The sequence below is a fragment of the Sinohyriopsis cumingii genome, chromosome 1 (genome assembly GCF_028554795.1).
Source record: "Sinohyriopsis cumingii isolate HCF-2022 chromosome 1, ASM2855479v2, whole genome shotgun sequence".
Classification (NCBI taxonomy): domain Eukaryota; kingdom Metazoa; phylum Mollusca; class Bivalvia; order Unionida; family Unionidae; genus Sinohyriopsis; species Sinohyriopsis cumingii.
The window spans coordinates 188537733-188562529 of record NC_142961.1 but is presented as its reverse complement, the minus strand read 5'-3'; the positions used below and the strand labels follow the sequence as shown (position 1 = coordinate 188562529).

Here is a 24797-nt window from a genome sequence, read left to right as displayed (position 1 = left end):
TAATAAAAATTTATTCAGCTATCAGAAAGCAGAGTGACAATTCTTGTTTCTACAAGGAACTGTAGAATTCCACACTAGAGATTGCAGCATACGTCATCGTCTTCCATCTTGGATTCTTCGTTGGGATTTGAACTTGAAATCAGTATAAAATTTTGTTATTAGGACTTCACAAAAATTTTTCTTGAATAATTCTTGGACTATTTTGGATTAGATTCTATAAAACCATAAGTTCGTATTTTTTTTTTTATTTTTACAGAATTTCTCCAGTAAAATAAATTATTGTATTTTTTAAAGCTTGTTGTTTTCACTCTTTCTTGTGTTACTGTTTATTTGAGCCTAAACATGTGACATAAGAGTATGGATGACATCTTACATCATGGCTAGCAAAAGTAAATACTATTTAAAACCAGGTATATGTGGCAGAGTCCAGTTTCATAAATTGGCCCCTGGCAAATTCTTAACTTAAGGCTATAGTGCGACTTTTTCAGCCTTTATTGTTTACTATTTACATGGTTCCCACACTTTCTAAATTTAAATTTCCAGGTCTTTTCCAGGATGAAATAATTTTTTTCACGGTTAATATATGACCATTACCAAATGGAATTAAAGAACATAATGAATTACAAAACATGCATTTTCCAAATCTGAAGATGTTTGTCTTTCAAGACTCTCCAAACATTTCTATCAGAAAAGATGATCATGTACAAAACCACAAAATGAGTCACATGAAACAAATCTGACTATACTACTATAAATTGGCATTTAAAGCCATTTCAATGTACTGAATACAAATTCTAACTTAACTTTGCTGACCTGCATTATGTTGCTCAGTGGAAACAACATAATGAGCATAAATTATTTTGTTTCCTTTCAAATTTTTATTTCTAAAGAATTCCAGAGCAATATATGTGCATGTTATACAAAGTAAACATTTCTTATCACAGTATGAAAACCCCCCAGTAAATGCAGAGTAATTGAATCTTATCTTGCAACGAAAAAAGTTTAATCCTGAATTTATGAGTGCCAACAAAATCTTAAACAAGATTTTTCAACCAACCTAAACTCCTTAAGATGATTTGGTTAAAAATTCCATCATTTAAAGACATTTACAAAAGGGTTGATTTAAATTTTGACAAAAGACCTTCTAACTTGTATACTGCTGTATAAACAAGGACTGAAATTTCTATAAAATCAACCGGTCTTCTTGTTATTCAATAAACTAGTCCCCAAACCTGTATTGAAACATGGGTTATCATCATTTATTAATATATAATAAAAAGGACAACAATTTCCCATTTCTCCTGCATTCCATTTAAGATCTGAAACCAATACTTCAAGCTGCATGTCACTGTGTAATAGTTTTGAACCGAAGTTCTGCTCAGAGATTCAAAATTTTTCTAATCTGGGTTTCCTCTGAATATTCCAACCCCATTTTTCACATTTAGACATTTAGGATTGAAAGCCGGTTCAGAGCAGTTACATATAAAAAATTTGGAATCTGCCTCCACCATAAGATAGCTTACCAGCGGGCCTAGGAAATTTAAACTAAGTTATATCGATAGAAAAATTATTTATTTTCTCAAAAATGGCAAGTATTATAATCGCTGTTTTAAATCTGCAGTCAGACTAGACGAAACTCAGCACAGATGAAACCTAATCTGAAGGGTAAAAAAGTCACACAGACCCGTTCTGACACAGGACCCTCTCTATCATAATATATATGAGAGAAGGTAAGTTATTTCCAAATACTTCATTCCACCCATTAACCTCGATTTCCTTGTGCTATTTCCATCTTTAAAGGCACACAACCATACTATATGGCTTGTTTTACTCCTGAGATACTTTTCTATTCATCAAGCCATCACCAACTTTTCTAAGTTCTACCAAACTGAAGTTACGGGCTCCGAAACGTGCTATTTTCATGAATATTTACAGCTGAGACAAGTCAGAGTTCATGTGACAATAAGTATAATCCTTTGAGCCAATCATATTTCAGCAATAATGTGTTTGCCTCATAGTTTACCTATTTTGAAAACAGAATCGTTTGTATATGATGTGCAGTGCAGAAGACAATGACTAATTCTTCCACTTAACAGGATTCCTGAAGTTGAATTGAGTGATTGATAAGTAAAAACTTGCTTTTGCATCTACCACAGTTCTGAAATTAAAGAAGGGATGTATCATAGAGTCACAAACATGGTACATGTAGCTCTTTTCACCGGTTGATGATATCAAGGGTTCCAGTAATACTACCACATTAAATTGAATCAAAGGGATTAACATTACTTTCAAGATATTCATAATAATGTTCCTTTAAATAATCATCAGCAAAAAACAATCCCTTTAATGCACATTTTCTCAGCCATCTAAATTCCTAGGTTTTTTTTCTCTTGATCTCTTAACAATGAATTGCTTACAAACTTCATAAAATACTTTTATGAAAAACTTTTAGCCAATTACCTTTGATGAAGTTATCTGAGTTATGTCTATTTATGTCAAATTTTGTGGTGAAAAGGCCAAAACAGCTAAATACAGAAAGTGTCTTATTATTAGAAACAACACTATTCTTAGGAAGAAAGGCTTTAAAGAACAATATCCCTCCAAGCCGTAAATAGTGTTTTATGAAAGTTATGTCAACATATTACAAATATTACAAACTGGAATTCTACTAACATGCTACATTTTTTTAAAGATGTTTGAAAATCCAGCCTCAGTAGAGAAGTAAATTTACATCTTCACAAGGTATTTTGTTAACGTGCTATGATTTATTGCAGAAATGTGCCCAAATTAGAATAAATCAAAATTATACTATCCAACAGAAATGGTCTTAAGATTCTTCTCATCCTTCATACAGTCCACCAGCAAATGGAATGAACTTCTGATGATACATTAAGCAACTTGAGCAAAGTGGTTTACTAAGACCATGGTGACAATGCTGTAAATGCAAATTTTTTATGTCCAGTGTCCGACAAAGACAGTGCAATGAAGTAAAGGTGATTTAAAAATACAACACTAATTATATATACACATAAAATCATTGTAAAATGATTCTAAAAATAAATAGTAAAAAACGGCAAGTTACAATCAGATCCAAAACCTTCATATGCAACTGCCTTTGATGCCCATCACAGAAAAGGGTGCTTAACCAATAAATATCATTTTGACTCGTCTTCCAAAAACTCTTTGAGCACTACTAACTACAAGGCTGACCTACGTCTGGATTGATACATGATAAACAAATCTGACCTTTCAGACATTCTTTAAACAAGGAATTTCAATTTCTAATTTATTGCATTTTTTTAATGCATTCATAACAAGTAATCTTTCCTTAAATCAAAGCCATTCATATTGGGTGCATGTTCGGTGAACTCTGAACAGAAACTCAGTAATTCATGTGTAAAGGAAAAGACAATACATGTATCATGGTTTCGTCTATTCTGTGCTGGATCCATGTTCATGTACGTTTTTGGATTTTAAATGTAGCTTTAACAATTTGAGTCATATCGCAACGATGTCAGCAGTGTGGCAGTTTATAGTGATGTCTAGCACTGGGGCATCATGCCACAGAGTGGTATCATGTCCCACCCAGTCCCGTTATCATGACACCAGGACAACCAGTTCTAATGCTAACCTCTTAATGCTGAGTGCAAAGCGATGCAGCTATTTATATCCTCAACCAGGGTTTGAACCCACGACCTCCCACAACCGAGGTGGACGCTGTAACCACTTAAGCTGCATTTTATCTACAGTTCTATTAAGGTTAAAAAGCTGTAGTAGGACCAAGTTTCTTGTCACCTCTATTTTTCTCCTACATCCTTCCTTAGCCCAACTACACCTTAGCCAATGATGCCCCATACCATCTTAGTCATTTCACGGCTCCATCACAAATTTTGATGGTTCAATCACCCCACAATACTTGACTTTCAAGATCCATTTCAAGATTTTTAATGTGCAATTTTAGATAAGCATGTTTCTCCTATTTCTAAAGGCATATACAATACTATTATAAATATTACTGCTAAATTGGACCCCTTAGCAGTTACAAGCTGCTTGTATGTTTACTAACTAAAATGTCAGGGGAAAAGCCAAGAATCCATACCTGAAATATTGCCTGAGCTAGGCGTCCTCCAAGAGACTTGGCTTTAAACAATAGAGTCTGGTCACTTAAAACACCAGAAGTGATGCTAAGCAGCACTAACAACATCTGTTCCCTGAAATAACACACAACACAGGGTAATAGAAGACAGCAATATGAAAAAAATAGCGACATGCATGAAATAAGGTGACAGTCAGGTCAAAGTAACTTGTAGCTTTTATAGATGTTAGAAGGTATGGATTTAATTTGAATATAATTTAATTTTAAAGCAAAAAGTATACTTCTAGGCAATATCTCAAGAGAATCTTGGAAAAAATGTAGACTTTACAAAATACAATCAAAGTTATCTTGCTGCATTGAAAAGCAGTAGGTTCTCTGAATAGATTGCACAAATCTGTCTGATTTGTAAACTGGTTCCTCGTTTATCTCCATAATCTGAATTCATCTTAATCTTTATTTAGTATATAGTTTTGTTAGTCTGAGCAATATTTTGAACTTCCAAAATTAAAACAGTGAATCAGTAGCCCAGTGCATCAGTGATAGACATGTGCAGCTTAGTGACATTAAAACAATATCCATGATGGTGACTTTAGTACCCAAAACTATTTAAGCAAATGTTGTAAATTACCTTTAAAACTGTTCAGTGGAACTGAGTAAAATGTTGGTATATATTTCAATTCACTTTATTATATTCATTTATGGCACATATGAAAATAGCTCAGTTACCTTTAATGCAATGTCAGCTGAAGAAAGCAGCTGACATGTTACATTCAGATCACTCTTGTGAAAAACTGACAAACTGAAAACTGCCATTTATGCTTATGTGCTTAACCCACTGAAGCACAGTCAAGCAACTCACTACCAACCATGCAGTTGTCTGCTATTTTCTCTGACAATCATTTAGAAACAATACATCAATTAAGGCAATGTAGGCTTATTAGGCGGTAGGGATGAAATAAAGTATAGATGAATCAATCAATTTGCAACTTCAATACAAATACTGATACAAAACGTGAAGAATCAGTATAAAACAATCCTAACTATATAATAGTTACTTTAATCTCAACTTGCAATTAGTTGCATGCCTTTTTATTCTTTAAAATAAGACTTCATGAAAAGCATGATTTCAGCAGTTCTTTCCAGAAGGACAGTGTGAATGAGCTGTGGTTGAGAGACAAGCTATAACCTCCCACTCCGACTCATTCTAAGTAAGATTTGCTTGCATGGCAGAACTGCACATTTCTTCTGTTTTTATCACATATGATACACACTACTGCCTTGTGTGCTAGACGGGCTCCTGTGGAATCAGTGATAGAACTAATTGTCCCTGATTATTTCTAGTTACCAATATTATGCTTGTAATGCATTCAAGCAATGAAAAACAACAGTTTGGTGATGAAGACAAGTCCTGTATCTATCAAATGCAGCCACTTGATTTGGTCAAAAGGTTAACTTAGACCCACTGATGACTAGGAGATCACATAATTTAAAGTATTTTGGTTATCTTGTCAAGGATGATAATGCTTTAAGAACAATTGGGAAGTCTAGGTCTATTGGCAATCTCAGTTACACATAATGCAATGAGCATACTGGAAATACAACCAGTATGTTGAAACATATGAAATGGTACCAATCTATCAATAACAAACCTTCTAAAAATGTCAAAAGCTTCAGGTGTATATGTGTATTGATATGATGCACAGTTGTATCAATTCACTTTTATTTGGTTGTTTTGTGTTTAGCAACAAAAATGACACACATCACTTTAAAACGTACCGTATATACTTGCGTATCAACCCGTTCATGTATATGCCGACCCCCCCCACAAACTGAACAGATGTAAACATTAAAAAGTGCATGACCCGCATATAAACCGAATTCAGCATTCACAGGTTGTAACACTACCTGTCCCTTTGCACTCAATTAGTGTTTGTTCATGAGTTATTGCATTAGACTTTTTATATCAGTGCACCAGTAATTACATTTTTAATTTGCCTTGAAATTTTAAATACCTAACTCATTAAAATGTGATCCCTGTATATCAACAGTGAACAACAATAGGGTTTGATTCAACACTTGCATTTAGGCTAGTGAGCCTATTTACATAATGACACCACCACATGTACACTGTAGTTCTGAACATGTGCTTAATGAAGTACATTCTGCTGATTGAATTATATCCCTACCTAACATCCTGTTCTACAAAACTATGGTAATGGTGATAATAGTTTGGAATGAAAGGCAATTATACATCAAAGTACTGGTATAGTTGCCAGTCAAAATTCCCTCCCAAGCCAAGCCAGTTTCAGGGTTTTAATGATTAACTGGCCAGTTTTTCTATTGGAAAACAAAAGACAAATCCACCACTTATAAACAAAGGAGATGCCAAAACATGTCTTTCCATTGTGTGGAAAATTATGATTCTGCTCACTAAAAACAAAAAAGTAAAATAGATTGATGATGATCTCAGTTGATCTATATTAAAATGTTTAGCCTTTATTATTACCATTCTTTCAGGAACATGTAGCAATTACGCTGGTTATTTGCCTTGCACAATTGAACATGTGTACCTTTTCATAAAGATTACCTCAATATGTAGCATTGCTTATATCATTAAAAAAGAGTAACTTGTAAATGAAACGGCTATTACCGACAAGCTGAAATGTTATCTGGAAGAATGCAATTTGTTCAAAGCAATTAATAAAGCAATACATCTAATATGTTTGGGAATAAATAAGGATTAAAGTGACACTAAGCTCAGTTTGCACCGTGTTAAGTGCTGTACATTATAGTACAGGCTGGTTTCCCTCTTAAACTCGAACTGGCCCATGAATTATGAAATCTTTATTTACCTTAACTTAATTTAGTGTTTGGAAAAAAGTCAGAAAGTATGCACATGCAAAATAATAACATAAGCAATCTTAGTAGCTTTTAACAGTTTCGTAAGTGTTCACCAAGAATATATTTTTTATATGCACATACATCTTAGGATTTACAGCCATTATGGTAGTCAACAAAAAAATCTTACAAACTTTCAAGTTTGGACCTTGGCCCACAGATAAGCTGACCACCTTCTTCCAGGCCTTTATTATGTCCTAAATTATTTGGCTTATACACGAGTATATACAGTATATTAACTTTCCATAGAGTGGACCCAAGCACCAATGTAGACTGAATATAGTGTATTTAACTATTTTTTAATGATGTATATCACACATTGCATTAAGCATAAATAAGTGAATATTCAAATGTGTGGTAAATTATATCTTTGTGGATTAATAAGTACCCTTACTGTAAATGTAAAGAAAAAAAATAATAATATGAAGTAATCAATACATTACTCAATGGCAAAATAAAAGCATCAATTAAAAGTGCATTGCAAGCTGAGATTTACAATAAATTTAAACATTTCAACAGTCATGTCAGAGATGGGGGTGAGTTTCAAATGTAAATGCACAAACTGAATACCATGTCTCAGCACATTTTAGAATGAAAGATCAACATGCACACAATACGATTTTGTGATTTTTCTGCTCAATGCTTGCTTGGATACATGTAATCTATGCCATTCCTCAGATTGGTATTGATTGCAAAATATCCAACCTGATTATTTCCAACCTTTGATATTTTCAGTCTTTACATATCCACATTTATTAAAAGCTCTTGTTTTGTGGAGCTGGCTAGGTGTCGATTTGGAAAGTAGAGAATTCTCCTATAAACTGTCAGGAAGAACACTCCATCCCGATAGCACTGCAATGTTTGTCAAGTAGCTTGCTGCAGCTTTCAAATGAGCAGGCACACGTGAACAGCAGGTGGAATTATCTTTTATTTTGCATCTGGTAGATTAAATTAAAACTTTAAAGCTACATGAAATTATCTCTAGCTTCCTCACGCGCATCATGCATTTTTCAAGACATTTCTAAAATCTGTAAATGTTTTGGGACTAACATGAATGCAAAAACAGAAGTCTAAAACTTGACTGTGATTATAAGGTCATCCAATGTTACCCATGAAGCAAATACTGACATACCAACCCCAACAGGACCTTCTCAGTAATACAGTTGACATCTCTCCTTCAGTTAAACTAATTTTAAGTAAGGTATAACATAATATCATGTACTGCTATTTTCAAATTAGAAAATATGCATTTTTTTCAATGATGTAATCTTATGCAGTGAAGACAATATTATGTAAAACTAAAAAGTTAGTAGAGTACACACATACCTTAGTGAACTCCAATTCAGTTTCAGAAAGTGAAGTTCCAAACCTAATTAAGTGCATGGCTTCTTGCTAGATCTCTCAAGCTGACATAATTCTCATAATGTCCAATAAACATACCCTTGTTGACTGTTGCCTTCCCTGCTTTTAGTTTATATCCAAGTCTAATATTCCTTTTTGTATTTCTCTGCTGACCATTTGAACTTTTTGCAAGAGGCTGCTTGTCCCTTTCAAAGTCAATGCATTTCTACATACAAGCAAATGCTTGTCCATTTCAAAGTCAATGCATTTCTACATACAAGCAAATGCTTGTCCATTTCAAAGTCAATGCATTTCTACATACAAGCAAATGCTTGTCCATTTCAAAGTCAATGCATTTCTACATACAAGCAAATGCTTGTCCATTTCAAAGTCAATGCATTTCTACATACAAGCAAATGCTTGTCCATTTCAAAGTCAATGCATTTCTACATACAAGCAAATGCTTGTCCATTTCAAAGTCAATGCATTTCTACACACAAGCAAATGCTTGTCCATTTCAAAGTCAATGCATTTCTACATACAAGCAAATGCTTGTCCATTTCAAAGTCAATGCATTTCTACATACAAGCAAATGCTTGTCCCTTTCAAAGTCAATGCATTTCTACATACAAGCAAATGCTTGTCCATTTCAAAGTCAATGCATTTCTACATACAAGCAAATGCTTGTCCCTTTCAAAGTCAATGCATTTCTACATACAAGCAAATGCTTGTCCATTTCAAAGTCAATGCATTTCTACATACAAGCAAATGCATGTCCATTTCAAAGTCAATGCATTTCTACATACAAGCAAATGCATGAGCACACAGGAGTTTTGCATGAAAACCTGTTGCACACTGCTGCCATATAAAGTGCAAATACTGAAAATTACACTTTTTGTATTTCCCAATGGTCCACTTTTCCATCACAATCAATAAGTAGGTGTATGCAATTACTATGAATTCACTATTATTCATGGAGTGCCAATTTGTCTGGATTTTTGTGGAGTAGTTGCTGTAAATCAAGAATTTAACTATTTGTGGAACAATCATCTTTCTTTGGAAACAAGAGAACTCTTAAAGATAATTCTTTTTTAGTGCGACTGAAATGTCATTTTCTGCAAAACCATGAAAATTGATATCCATGAAAATGAATGAATTCACATGTACATTGTGTTCTTTATATTTTCAAATAATCTACTTTTTGTGATAGTTGAGCATTTAGTTGCCATTATTGTTTTGCCTTACTATCTGACAACTCCATCTCAATGTCTACAACAGCCCTAAACATGTCCATTGATACTGAATAGTGTTCAGTGACAGCAGTCAAGTTATGAACCAATTTAAAAATAAATATATATTAACAGCTGTAATACAGATTAAGAATTTCTATAGAGTCATTTCATGAGGCTGAAAAGGTATCTTCTGGTTATTATTGCAATGATTTTTTGCAAGCTGTTTGTTATAGGCATCAGCTTAAATTCTCTCTTTTCTTTAACAGTTATTGCACACTTATTTGTAGGAAAACTTACCATGTTTTCTGTTCCATAGGAATTTTCATCACCATATACCTATAGATATTCAGCACTCGCTTGCAAATATCCACCTGAAAATTAGCCACAATACACCTAAATAGTGACAGCTACCCAAAATGCAACATTTAATGGCACAATACAACCAAGTCTAATGCAAACAGGACCCTCAACTGTGGTTTGTTTTTCTTCATTTGCACACATAAAAAAACCCACGACAGGCAATATTTTGAATGTCAAGGTATATATAAAATGACCATACCTGCAAAAAAATAGTTTATTAAAATTACAGAGTATGTTTGGCTCTTCTGAGTTGCCTTTCAACAATACAACAAGACTTTTTAATGGACATTAACAAACAATGGTGCAGTAAATGGCCCATAAAACCACAATTGGTTGCATTGGTTACTTAGACATGGTTGCATGCAAATGATAACATGTCTAGACTAGCATAAAAATGTTTCTCTGAGAATATTTACTTGATCACATCATTGTCAGGAACTAAAATGCTACCTAATGACAAAAATCATCTTACCTGTCGACATCATAGACTAAGGGCAGTAACTCTTGTCAGTTACCTCTCTTGACACCACCAGTGGCACTGCTTTTTAAGTTGAGCATTAATTACATCAACAAGGAAGCTCACTTGTGAGGAGGTTGAGATGGTTTTAAGTATTTTTTGAGAAACATAGGCAGATAGGTAATATGTGGAAATGCTGACCATTCAACTTATACATGCAATTCATTTTCATTTACATAATAAAAATATTACCTTTGCAATTAAGCGTAAATTCATAAAAAGAAATTTGTTTTACAAAACAGTGGTTTTAAATTCTGTCAAGCAACAAATGAAAATTATATACCTATAAAAAAAATGACTTAATTTTGTTTGTTAAACACTTGTTTCATTACCATGAAAATCTAATCAGGTCATCTACATATTTATGCAAACATTCCTACCAAATACCAGTCTCTGTATTAATCGTATTTTTTGTACAATTGTACTAATAAGGATTTTTTTACTATTAAAGAGTCCCAGTTTAAGTTTTATTTGTAAAAATGTACAAATCACTTTAGTGGCATTAAAATCTAATCAGGACATGTAAATATGTATGCAAAGATGCATAAAGATTTACATTTGTCTATGTTAAGTGGATTTAGCTCAACTGTGCCACCAAAGTGTTTACCTCCACGCACAAAAATAGGAAATGAAAGTTTACTCCATCCATGTGTTCATCCACACTCCCCAAACTAGAAAACGGCAGAGTTTAAAAAGGACAAAAATTTGCTTTGGTGGCATTAAAATTTAATCAAGTCTTGCAAATCATATATACATACATGCATGCCTAACAAATATGTGGTGGGGGCATAAATATCCTTTATTAATTTTTTTACTCAATAAAAAATATTTACAAAACAGCTGGGTAGTCATGTATTTTGGATGAAACAAAAAACTGTTTGGTACTTGCCAAGCAGAAAGCATACTATATTTTAAATATTTTTTTCTTCAACCTGTGGCTGGGTAGATCTCTCCAGTGCCCAAGCTGAAAATGCTATATGGTCAGAATAATAGTTTAATCAATAGTTCTTTAACACATTCTTCCTGTAATAAATCTACATTGCCTGAGCATGCCACATTTTGTTTATCTTTTTTTGAAAGATTTCAAAAAGGCGACTACCTGTTCCTGCATCATAAAGTCATCATCTACAGTGAGAAGAAAGATGTTTGCAGCATTGGTAATAAAGACTTGCAGCATTCTCTGAAGCCCAGCCCGCATATCAAACTGACTTATATCTCCCCCATCAGCCAGATCTTGTACTGCCCCCAGGTAGGATGCATTGCGCAGCCAGTGCTTAAGTTCACCAGAGTCTCGAGACAACTGCAGGGGTAATGAGGAAGGAGATGACTCCTAATAATAGCAAAGAAAATTATGTAATTAACGTAAGGATTCTTAAAACAGTTGAAATAACTCTGTAAAAACAATGCCAAACAATTTCCAAGGAAGCGCAACCAAATCATGCTAAATTTACATGCTTTTACTGCAAACAAAAATAGCCCAATTCATATAAATGAATAAACATATTTTAAAACTTGCATTTAATAATGTGCATTATGAATATATATCCCTGCATGCATGATGGTTTGCAAACATAAATCTTAGGATATATCATTTTTAGAAGCCATGCATAAGTGGGCCCATACAATACACATATTTATCTAATTCAATAATGAATTATCAGTGGAAAAATAATAATTCTCATAGTTCAGCGCTGCATTTTGCAAACTGCAAACTGGTGACAATCCTGCACTTTTCTGCGGACATCATTAAACTTCACTTTTCATCAAATCTTTATTAATAAGCTACTGAATACTGAGACAATAAACTGATTAATGAGACCATTTCCAAAATAAACTGACTATGGAGATTATGTCAAAAATAAACTAACCAAACAACATGACTTTTTTAGTCAATATTCTTCCCTCTGTTTACACTTTTTGCAAAAATACCTCTAATTCCCTCTAAATATGTCAAGATACACAGTCCAAACAGCACAAGGTTTTGGAATCTTCAAAAAGAATAAAGCAAATATTTTGGGATAAAAGAAACTTAAGAGGGAATAAATTTTTTTAGTAAATTACGTTTATCTGAGAATACTTACCCAATCACATCATTAGGAAAGACATTTTGCTACCTCTCAAATCCAGCCCTTCAGAAAGACCAAGAAAATTGTCTTTCCAATGTACAATACAAAGGGAAGAAACTGCTAGCCATTACCTCCACTTACCACCAAATGGTGGCTGCCATGTTACCAGATGTTTACCAGTTTAAGCTTAGCTACACATTACAGAGAATTTCTACATTTGTGAGGTGTGGGAGGGTTAACAGTTACATGATTGAATAAGTATTTTCAGAGAAACAGAATTTACTAAAATATTAATTTTCTCCAATGAATGCATTTCCTGATCAGATTAGCACTAGTATAGTTTACAGCGGAAGAAAATGCATGAGCATCCAACCTCTACTGCAGGAATCCTTCCTTCAAGGGAAGAATGGCTGGATTCCCAACAGGAAGAATAAACCAGCCTCATAACATGAGGACAACACAATCAATGGTCTTGTAATCTGTGACAACAATATGCAGACAAGATGAAAAGAAAAGATTTCCTTCCCAAGAAAAGTCCAAGCAATTCCAGTGAAAGTGCTAAACCCATGACCCTGGTAAGATTGTGCAATGACAACTGGGACTAGTTGGTATCTAGACCTCAGGGACCTTGGCCACTTGATTGAATTTTCATTGCTGTTTAGATTTTTAGAGTTAAAAACTCAAGTGGGTTGAATGCATGCCAGCCTACTGCTTCTACTGTATCAGAATGAAACATTTTGTTCAAACACAAGCTGAAATCTTCATCAGGAATATATATGCTGAGATCCCAGAGTATGCCAGTGTATTACCGACATCAGCAATGATGCCATGGTATGAATTGTTATATCCTCTTTCCTGACCTTCTCCAAAATACAGATACATTGACTTTTCTCTGAACATTTCAAGTAGTACTTGAGAGCACATCAGTGGTCTTGCATTGCAGCTTCTCTCAACCTATCAAGTGAGGAGTGGGAGTGGATGCCCACTCTCTGACTGCACACTGATGGTAACCTATTCTTTGCCACAAAGCTAAGTTTGATCATTAAGACCATGGAACCATTCAATCTGAAATGACGATAGTTTAGATCCATCAAGAGGGCACACAACTGACTCACCCTATAAGTACAAAACATTTTATAGGACAGCAGCTTCAGAGAAGAGCTGCCAATAGGCTCAAACTGATCTGAAATGAGACATGAAGAGATGTTGCCAGAATTGTATCTAATGGGGGAGCCCCCCTCTGTCACCAAAAGAAGAAGGGGGAGTAGAAGAAAAAGGAGATGGGGGAGAAAATAGCCATAGTCCAATTTTTATCTACCACTTCAATATTCATCTCTTTTTTCCTAATCCACTGTTAGAGCTCTACTGAAACCAAAATCTTTAAAAGATGTCACCTCTAGTTGTATAGGCATTAATCTGTTCATTGTTTCTGGTTAATATCTGCTCCTTACCTGTGTATGAACATTTTCCTGTGCTGAGAACCCACTTTCACATTCTACCGTTTGAAGGAGCATATACATAGCTAGCTGAGCCAGTTGGAAAAAGTTGGAAAAGTATTTTATTCTGGTTGTTATGCTCAGCTTCTCTTCCATAAGCTCTGTCAAAGTTTCTTCAGTGATTTTCAGAGATCACAGAGCAGCAGCTTTTGAGAGTGACAGGAGTGATCTTTTCCCTCTCAATCAGCCAAATATTAAAGTTAGTCAACTGTTGGTTTATGGCACAAAGGGAGGATGCTGTTGACTTTGCACCTGAAAACTCACCACTTTCCCTTGTAAGACTTTAAAGCTAAGGGTCTCTAGCTTGTGAGGTGTCTCCACAACTAAAGATTTGAAGTCCTTTCTACACAAGGCTCTCCTGACAAAAGCCTGGTATCAAAGTGTAGCCTGATTGAGCATGGGTGAAGCATCTGTGATTGTGACCATTTTAGAAGGTTGGGCCCTGCTGGAATTATCACAGGTATATCAAATGCTAAACTGAGCAGATCATTCATCCAAGACTTGTCAACCAAAAAGGGCAATCAGAATATCATAGCACATTTAGCCCAACAATTTCTGTATTATTCTCTGTACCAGAAACAGCAGACCACAAAAAAACCATCAAAAATTACTGATAGTGCATCTACAGCCTAGGCATCTGGATTGGGTCTGAAGACACAAATATGGGCAGTTTGTAATTCTGACATGTTGCAAAAACATCTATTACTAGCTATTGCCCATTCAGATTGATAAATTTTGAAGATAAAATTGAGGGGGAAAAAAGGTAGAAAAAGTACACAAAATTAGGATAAGCAAGTCTAAAGGAAAGTCTGAACACATAAATACAAAAATGGGATGCACTAAGTCTCAAGGGTCTGACACCTTTTCAACGACATCAAGCCTGCCATGAATAAGTCTGATCTGGATCATGATCTTTTGCTGGTAGCACAAATGCAGAATATCCCTGACAAGAACATAATTGGTCAGGTGATTTCTTTTCCCCTTGTTTGAGGAGCTAGGTCACCACCATTGAGTTGTTCAATATGAGAACAAGTAGCCATTTGTAAAACTGATCTTTTCAAAATTGAAAAGCATTTACTATAGCCTTCACTTCTAGAAGATTGATATTAAGTGACATCTTTCTCGGCCCCACCTGCTGCTAACTGTTGTGAATCAAAACAAGAGGTGGACTCCACATCCATATGAATTGCACATTTAACTTCTGGTTGGAGCTCTTCAAGATGAATTCGTGCTGTGAGTCATTGTTTGTCACACAAATTAATAGTTTCATTTTGTCTCGGATCATAACTCAATAACTGAACTGAATGGATGTAGAGTGTGAGTGGGCCAGTATAACCATCTGCAATGAGTGAATGGATTGGTGGCCAACAAAATTCAAATTCAAAGACACGTTAAACAAGCTGGAGCTGGCCTCCCATTTCACCTGAAACTTCACCTGAAATAAAGAGGAAAAGAACACTGCCCCTGACCTTCAACAAAACTGAACCTGAAATGTGTTTTTAAAGAATGTAATCTGATAAAACTGCAGTCACTGTTGATGAGGTTGTCCAGAACAGGGTGATGATGCAGGTGATCTTCCTGAATGCCACTGCACATTGGACTGATGTTGAGACCAAACAGGAGTGAAGAGAACTAGCATAGTGTTCCTTGGAAACCAAGCCAAAGAAAGTGGCATGAAGCAGGATTCAAAATTTTCAGACAGTATGATGTCCAACATGGAAAGGGTAGATGAAATGGGAAAGGGGCTGGATAAACAAAATATGTTGCCCCTTCAAAACAACCTGGCTCACTCATTCATTTTATGGAAAAAGATCAATTAAAACCTGCTGAAAATGAATGAGTCTGGTGCATACAGGCAGATCACAGATGGTTGTTGGAATGCTGGGGAAGGTAAAACCCTGATTCCTATATTATTTACTAAACTGCCTCTGAAATTTTGGGGCCTCTTGGAGCCTGAAATTATACTATAGTCAAAACTGCTGCTGTGTTCTGCCTTGTTTCTCCACTACATCTGAGCCTCATGTGGCCCAAATGCTACTAGACATAGTAGATAGTGGGTGGGATAGTTCTTGTGTTCAATGCCCCTGTACATACTCAATCCTACTGCCAAACTCCAATGGCAAAGGGTTTTGATCACTGAGTCAAAGAATGATATGGTTTCAGTAAAGATGAGCGAAGAAAGGCATCAGCCAGATCCAAATCCACCTAAGATCTTCAAGGCATTATTCCCATACATGATTGCTGCTGGGTTTTTTTCAGCAAAGTGAAATATTACCAGCGATACCAGTTCTAGCAGAGAGAAAATCATCATGATGTTTTGTACAAACTTGGAAGTGAAATGAAAAACAATTGGACCAATATCTGAAACAACATGGTTGATATGTTCAGTAACACAATGACTTTATCCGAACTTGTCAAGTCCGTAATGTAGGTGTCTGACTGAATACAGTACCTGCAAGAAAATATACTGGCAATTAGCTTTCCAAAGTGAAAGTCTTTGAGTTATGGGTTTAAAGCTATTTTTCAGTACATGGTGACCAGTACATTTGGTAAAGGAAATACCAATGAAGAACCAATGGCTCAGAGAAGCTACTGGCAAGTTTTCTCTTATATTCACCAAGCCCAAGACTCAAACCCACAAAGACAGAGATGTTAGTGATCTATAATGGTGTGTGCCTTAGAGCACACAGCCACATGGGGCCATGGTATCATGGGATGATGTTGATCATACTGCAGTGAAAGCTTAAACTGGTAAACACCCAGTTGATGGGTTGCCAATTGGTGATAACGGAAGCAAACATTAAGAATTTTGTCCTTTTTTGAATATGGTACACTGATAAGAAAGACAACATTTTTCGTTTTAAGAGGGCTTGATCTGAGATGTAATGAAGTATATTTCCTAATGTTCCTGTGAGTGGGGAATATATTCAATGGAGAAATATGATCAGAAACATTTGTTGCTTCCATAATACATACTTCTGACCCTGATGATGCCTCCTCTAATATATCTGAAAGACTGTGATAAAATTCTTCAGATCCTTGATGCCCAAAAGTAAACCCTTGATCAGTTGGTTCTTGAAGGAAGATTGGCAGGTGCTCATTGGCATGCTGCACCAGGGGGGAAAAAAGAAACAATATGGCATCTACATCGAACATCTCAAGACATGCAATACTGATGGGAGGCAAAGAGAATTAAAAGGAAAACATCATTGTTCTGGGTGGTGTTATGCCATCTGACTTGCAACTTGCATGGATTACACAAACTATGGCCATTATAGGTGGCTAATGCATGCAGATTATGTGTATTACTAAAACAAGAAATTGACATTTCAATGGCAGCTATAAAGTTCCTAGATTAGTTTCATAAACACCACAACTAACTTTTTATTAACAAACCAAGGATAAGTAAACATTTAAAAAAAAGCAATAAAGTCTATCATAGAGAACTGCTGCAGTAATGTCTGCAATGAGGAAAGAGAAGTTAATTAAGCAGTTAAAATTCCAATAACCCCTCTAAGCTCTAAACACCAATATCTGTGCTCAATTTTTAAAACTAAGATAAACATACTCACTGCTTGTACTAGACTTACAGACTTTCCATATACATATGCTCTCAATGCAAAAGCTTGTAATATAATAACATGCAATGAATATTTTCTTAGCATAATCTTTATCAACTATTTAATACTTGTTAAATTAGGAGCATAATCACTATTGTTTTCTACCAATGAAATTGTATGATGCACCACCACCCCACTTTTGGCCATATTTAGTAAACCAGTCAGAAGGAAAAATGAGCCCCAGAAGTTTCTGATTATGGTAACAAAATTATCCTACATAATTAATCAATGAAAAGTAAAATCTGCATTACTAACATTTAGGTAAAATAATCTTTCATTGCCTTTTTGTTTACATTGGTTTTTCAAAGAATAACTTCTGAAAATTCCGAACCAACCAAAGCTTTTAATCTAATTGGAAAGTTGAACATAACTCACAAGTAATAAATAAGAAAAAATTGAAACCAATCTAGTTTATGGGAAACAAAGAACCAACACCTCTTTACACCTGCGCAATAGTGTGGGGTAATGCATAAGCTCCAAGACTTTACCAATGTTATCATGCTTGAAAAAGGAAATGCTTAACTACAAATATATGAACAAGAGTACTATGAGCATCACACTGCATGCTTGTCCTTTGTTTAAAATTCCTCAATGCAGATAAATGTCGTCTCTGCACAGAAATCATTTTTATTCTTTCAGATTGACTTTGACCAAGCCTTTTTGATCCTGGAATTGATAGGCTTCTTCTTTACCCTATGTGTAAGAATCTACAAAGGTCAAAGGTTTCCTTGTCCTCTATGAAGCTTAATTTTTGTGCAAAATCCCTTTATCTTCTTTCACTCAGTGATGTTTACTACTGCACTTTTAACCCAATACAGGCAAGCTTCTTCCTTACCCTAAGCACAAGCCATAAACAAGGTCTGTGATGCAGAACTAATGCTTTTGTGCAGAAAGCATTATTCTTCTTTCAGTCAGTGACTTTAACCTTTGACCAAAAATCAATAGTCTTCATCCCTAACCCAAGTGCATGACGTCAACAAGTGGAGACCATTTTGTTATTCTTTCAGTGACACTGACCTTGACATCTGACCTTTTACCTCTAAAATCAATGGGATTCTTCCTTCCCAGAGTGCAAGCCATCTAGAAATTTTTGGTAACCATAGATGATGGAGAACTCAAAGTACTGTATGGAAGTAATATGTCTTCTTTTGATCACTGTAACAATGACATCTTTTTGAAATTGAAATCAATATGGTTATTCCTTACCCCAAGTGCAAGATATCCATACAGCTTAGTAAATGTAGATAGTGGAGATCTCTAATTATTGTTAGGATACTGTGTTTCTTATTTCTGTCAGAGGACCTTGATCTTTGACCTTTTACCCTAAACTGATTGAGTTCTTCATTATTCACAGTGCAAAATCTATCAACATGAATTTTTGTGCAGAATCCATTTACCTTAAATTAATCAAAGTGACCTTGACCTTGGAGCCCAGGATCAATATGGTTCTTTCTTACCCGAGTTACAAGCCATTCACAAAGCTTAGCAATTACTGATGATGTAGAACTCACGTTATTGTGCAAAAATAATTTTTCTGCTTTCAGTCAGTGACGTTGATCACTTTTTATTTTTAATCCAAAATTGACAGAGTTCTTCCTTGCCCCATCTACAATGAATGCACACAATTTGGTAGCTGTTGATGACAGAGATCTTGAGTTATTGTGTGGAAACCATTTTTCTTGATTTAGTCAGTGACTTTAACCTCTTACCTTTTGATTCTGAAATCTAAAGGGCTCTTTCCTATCCCAAATACAAATTATCCACAAAGCTTAATGACTGACTGTACATGGAGGAAAACTAAAATTACTGTACCAAAGCTATTTTCCTTCTCCAATCAAAGTAACCTTGACCATTGAGCTTTTGAGACTGAAATCAGTAAAAAAAATTCTTAACCAAAGTGCAAGCCATCCACAAAGTTTAAACACTGTTGATGGTTGACAAGTAAAGTTACTGTGTGGAAATCAAACTTTAACAGAATGGTAACCATCCTGACATACCCCACCACCTTATGGCTGGTGTATAGAAAGGACTAAAGAAAACCTGACATGTCATACCTGTTTGGTGTTCAAATGACTCTAACAGTTAACTGTTTGATCTAATCCATATGATTTAGATAAATATCATACCACCACATATGAATGAGATAATTACAATAAATGATTTACATACATGATCTTGTTGCACCAAAACATTCAAAATTATAGCTTTTATTATCCATAATGGCAACACTGAACCTAGGATCCCCAGGGAAGGGAACAATGTTTCTCCATGTCTTCCAAATTTGGGGAACACATTTTCAAAGGAGCAAAGAAAATTACTTATTGCATTAGTAATGGTAAAAAAAAATGAAACAATCTTGTCTTCTTGACAGTTCTGACACCTTAACTTCTTCTTGTTGTTGTTGGAGGGTTTAATGCCATTTTTCAACACAAGATAGGCTATACATGGCAGCCAGTATAAATGGTGGAGGGAGAAGAAGGGAAAACCCCAGAAAGAACAATCGACCTATGAGAAGCTACTGGCCGAACCCGAGACTCGAACCCATGCAGACAGGTGAGATGACAGTGATAAATAACAGCGAGTACTTTAGACCACTTAACTGTTATCATCTGCACTACACTATTATAATTTCCTTTGACATATCTCATATGTCTAAAAAAAAATTATTAAGTGTACATGTCATCCCCAAAAATCACCACCAAAAAACAATTTGCATATTTAAACATCTGGTTCACCTGAAAAGTGTTACACTATGGATTTTTTTTCTTCTGGCTTTTACTGTCATTTAGCTTCATCAGTCACTCAGTATCTACCAGCACTTATTACAATGACTCTTATTTTTGGATTTTTTTTACATCTTTCTCAAATAATTTATTACTAAATTGATTAAATGCCATACTGTGTATTTATCCAAGTTTCCTTCCCCAAAATAAGCTGCCTTTTGTTATGAATTCAACTGTGAAAATACATTACACTTTTGGGTGCCAGTGACTTTGCATTGCAAACCATAATACTACAAACCTTGAATATTTCAATTGCCAAAATTATTTTAAACTGGCTTTAGCCAATGCTATATCCAACACATGGACCAGTTTACACTAAACAAAATTAGTAGGTGGATATTTTGAGTTTTTCCTGACAAAAAAAAAAAAAAGAAGCATACAGTGTCAAGATTTGTTGGACACTTGGTTAATAACTGCTGGAAACTCAAGATTCCACACTCAAGATGCAACAATCCTAGGTACAAGATTCGCTTAAACAAATAGAAACAATACAAAATGTTATTAAGATTTACAGTCTATATAGACACCATTTGTATGGATTAGATAAATCAATCTCTGAACATGAAAAAATAGTGAAAAGTTAAGTAATGAAATACAATACCTGGAACCAATCTTTGTACACTGCAATCACCCTTCGTATCGAACCAGCATGATTGAAGGAAAACAGCATGGCCTTCAAAAAGATATCACAATTATTACTAATGATGAATGCTTGGCATACTATTAAATAGAAATGTTTAACCTAGAACATGAATTTATTTAGAATAAAATACATATACACCAGCACATTTTAACTTTAAGCTGATTTTCAAAAAAGGTTCTATGGATATATGAAACAAATGTTTTATGTAACTCTCTACTTGGTCAAATTATGGACTTTTAAAAAAAATTCAAAGCAGGCAGGAATGTGTACTGGAACCTTTTAAATCATATTGGTGTCATGAGTGTGGAAAGACAACTGGTTAAAACTTTATAGCCAGTGAAAGTAAGATCAGATGCAAAATATAAATAAAAGAACAACTTTTGACCAAATATTTCTTACCTGTCTAGAATTAAATCTGAATAAATAGTCTTCTGATCAAATATATTTGACCTCTCTATAATCGAGTTAATATAAAATATTTCTTTGAGCCAAACAGCTCTTACCTGTCTAAATACTTCATGCACAATGTTCACATTTTCCCTGGATGAGTAAAGGACAGCTCGCACAATATCATACTCTGATTGGCTATGCTCTTCACTGCAGAAGCTGGAGTTGGCAGAGTCTTTCTCTGTACATTGGGAGCCAGTGGACAGAGTACTGGTATTACTGCCTGGACCTTGGTCAACCACAATCTCCTCCTTATTGTCAGGCACATCTTTGTCTTCTCTGGGTTCTTCCTCCCCTTCAGCCACCATGGAGTCTGCTGATACCCTTTCAAACAGTAACGAAGCTAATCACTACACCTTACGCATATATAAAAATTATGATGCAAATGGGGGTTGGGGTGGGGCATCATAGTAATTTAAATGATTTGTATAGTCATAACCAAGCAACCACTGCCAAAAAAAGTGGAAAAGTTTTTCCTTCTATAGTATTCTCAATGTTCAATTTATCTAACCCTCAATGAATTAATTACATTTCCAGTGTGCCATTATAACTTCAATGCCTGATACATATTGGCCCAGTTTTCAGTATTAACTGCCATATTGATAGATTATGACATGTACCATAATATCCTAGATAGTTTACAGAAAAGCACTTACTTGCTTCCAGATGTCTCTTGCCTCTTTGAAGAAACAGTAAACACTGTTACCCATCGTATGAAAGAATCTCTGCACTCTGAAACATTACCCGGTTCATCCAACTTGGAAACATCTTTGGCTGATCTGGGTTTAGGAAGATCTGTGAAGAAAGATATATAGGAAATGTAAATTTTTAAAACTCAGTTCCTAAAGTACTGATCACTTCATTTTCTCTCTTCAATAAATAAATGACTCTTGTCAATGTGCAACAAATAACAAAAGATTAAACAATTATCTGGCTGTACTATGGGTGTCTTTCAATACTAGAGCTGCCAACCCTCTAGACTCGCGAATAGTGAAAAGTGGGATAACATTAGTGAATTCTGAACACTATTAGTGAAAAAATTATATCATGACACTAACTCCATCCACTTCAGTGGTCAGTACTGCATTATATGAAAATCCCCAAAAATAAACTAAAACATTATTTACACAATTTACATGTACTACTATATTTGCGGCCAAATTTACCGATACATATATACACAAACTTTACATTATTTGTCATGAAAACATCTTGTGGCAGTCTTGAATTTCCTCAATCAGACTATGGTAAATTTGTTTTCAAAACAGTTTAGGCTTCTTGCCTGCTGGTTACTCTTGGTGACTAAAATTGTATCAAATTTTCAGCACCTAAGGAGGCACTTAAAGTTTGTCTTTTTTTTTCTCACAATAGGAAATAATCTTTTGCTGTCACTTTTGCTGATCTCCAACTGAGAAAGACAGGTTATGTTCTACAAGAAAGCTCACAAACAATGCTTAAGCATTGGTAGCGTGTAGGACTTGAGTAGGTGGCTCAGATTGCTCCAAAACCAAAATCTGGTGTGGGTGCTATAGCAGTGTGCTTTTTCACATCCTTCTGCCACATACCCACAGGGGCTCGTGTCATTGCTTACAATTTATCTGTCAGATATGTAATATATAATAATATTACTACATAGTACATGTATGACAGCTAAAATGTAAGCAACAATACCAGCCCTTGTGCACATTCCCATTTGTAAATTTTGCAGCAATATAATAATGTGTGAAAAGCATAAAATACATTGATGTTTGATGGCTAAATGCTAAACCAAATTTTGGTGTACTCCAATCTACAATTCACTATTTTTATATAATATAAAAAAATCATTTTCCTTGGAGGTGAAAACATTTTAACTGCAGTGTAGCTTAATTATGAAATGGTATTAATCCAGATGATGAAAAGTCGAACAGTGAACGATTAGTGGCATCGGCGCATGCGCAGAAAACTGAACTCAAGCAAATTACAATATATGCTAATCTTTCAATCTCACAAACTATAACACTCGACAAAATGATCTTCATGTAGTTTCCCAACCTCTATGTGCTTCTTTTAGTACTAATGTGTTTCCTCACATCGTCTCTGCCACCATGCCCAATACTAAAATGTGTGGCACACTGTGTGCAAAAAGCATGATGTATATGGGTATTTAATGGCTGAATGCATGGCAAATGTTTTAATATATTCCAAACTAATCTTCACTTTTTGTGCAATACATTTCTTTTTCCTTGGTGGTGAAGACGTTTTCATTATGTGATAACGAACAGTAATTCAAGTCAGTGTTGGTGGTGCATGCGCGGATAAAAATTCCGGCGAGGCACCAGTTTTTCAAAAGAATTTGTAAAACTACTTTTATAAACATATATTAAAATATGCTAAAATGCTTGCTACCCAGCCAACTGTACCAATCGGTTGTAGTTCTACTTATATCACGACTAGCAGTACTGGACCATTTCAGCAACCGCCGATTTCTCAACTAGCACTTAACATGAAAATTTAAAATAACTGAGAATTGGAGAATTTGTGATTTTTTGCGTGCGGCTTGAATCCCGTATAAACTCATGAAATTCACACCAAAATTGTGAGGGTTGGCAACTATGCACTACTGATCAGACTCACCTTATGGCTATTCCAGAAATTTTCAGCATCTACATAATTTTTAAACATAACATGCCATTTTTCCAAAATAACAAACAAATTTAAAATGTTAAAGAAAAACAAATTGGTATCTCAAGAGAGCTTGCATAAAGATGACACTGACACTGGAAAAGCCCACAAGTCTAATATAATTCATAATTTACCTTAAACTTAAAAGAATCCCACATATTATGTCTTCTTGTATAATTAGTTCAATCCTCCTAACCTTCTTCAGTTCATATTTTCTTTGAGGAAAACTAATGCACCCTATTCTGTTTCATCAAGTGGTACATGTACTGAAATTTTTTATGCAAACCTGTGTCCTGTGCATTTAAGCATCCTGTACATTTAAGAACTACATAATGATTGACCTCACACAGATACTAAAATACCCCATTAGCAAATAAATTATATTTCCTCTACAAATCTCACAGCTCTAGAGAACAAAAGTGTTTACCTAGCGAAGGATTGTAGATGCTTCTGCTTTTGTCAAAGTCTGGAAACAACCAAATCAAATAAGACTCCTTAAACTTGTTGAAAAGAAAAGTGAAACAGGTTTCTCTCATTTCTTTGTTCATCCATTCCACTTTAGTTACCTACAATCAAATAAATAAGGTAAATGCACATCATCCATGTTTTTTTTACAAAAATTGCTGCATTTCTC

The 24797-nt window shown here is 34.9% G+C and overlaps 1 protein-coding gene across 7 annotated transcripts in view; it reads right to left on the bottom strand.

The window, feature by feature from the left end:
• Positions 1-24797, bottom strand: part of LOC149808553 (ral GTPase-activating protein subunit alpha-1-like) — a 274534-nt gene that overhangs the window by 236389 nt on the left and 13348 nt on the right. For 6 of the 7 annotated variants that reach the window (XM_089978950.1, XM_089978978.1, XM_089978968.1 and 3 more), the window contains exons 8-15: positions 24591-24729; positions 22156-22294; positions 21556-21823; positions 21011-21082; positions 16983-17114; positions 11544-11774; positions 9865-9938; positions 4100-4211 (exon numbers count right to left, since the gene is read on the bottom strand). In XM_089978950.1, the coding sequence (XP_089835076.1) occupies positions 4100-4211; positions 9865-9938; positions 11544-11774; positions 16983-17114; positions 21011-21082; positions 21556-21823; positions 22156-22294; positions 24591-24729 (1167 nt within the window). The remainder of the gene's footprint in view (positions 1-4099; positions 4212-9864; positions 9939-11543; positions 11775-16982; positions 17115-21010; positions 21083-21555; positions 21824-22155; positions 22295-24590; positions 24730-24797) is intronic. The other variant, XM_089978996.1, reaches the window with a different exon arrangement.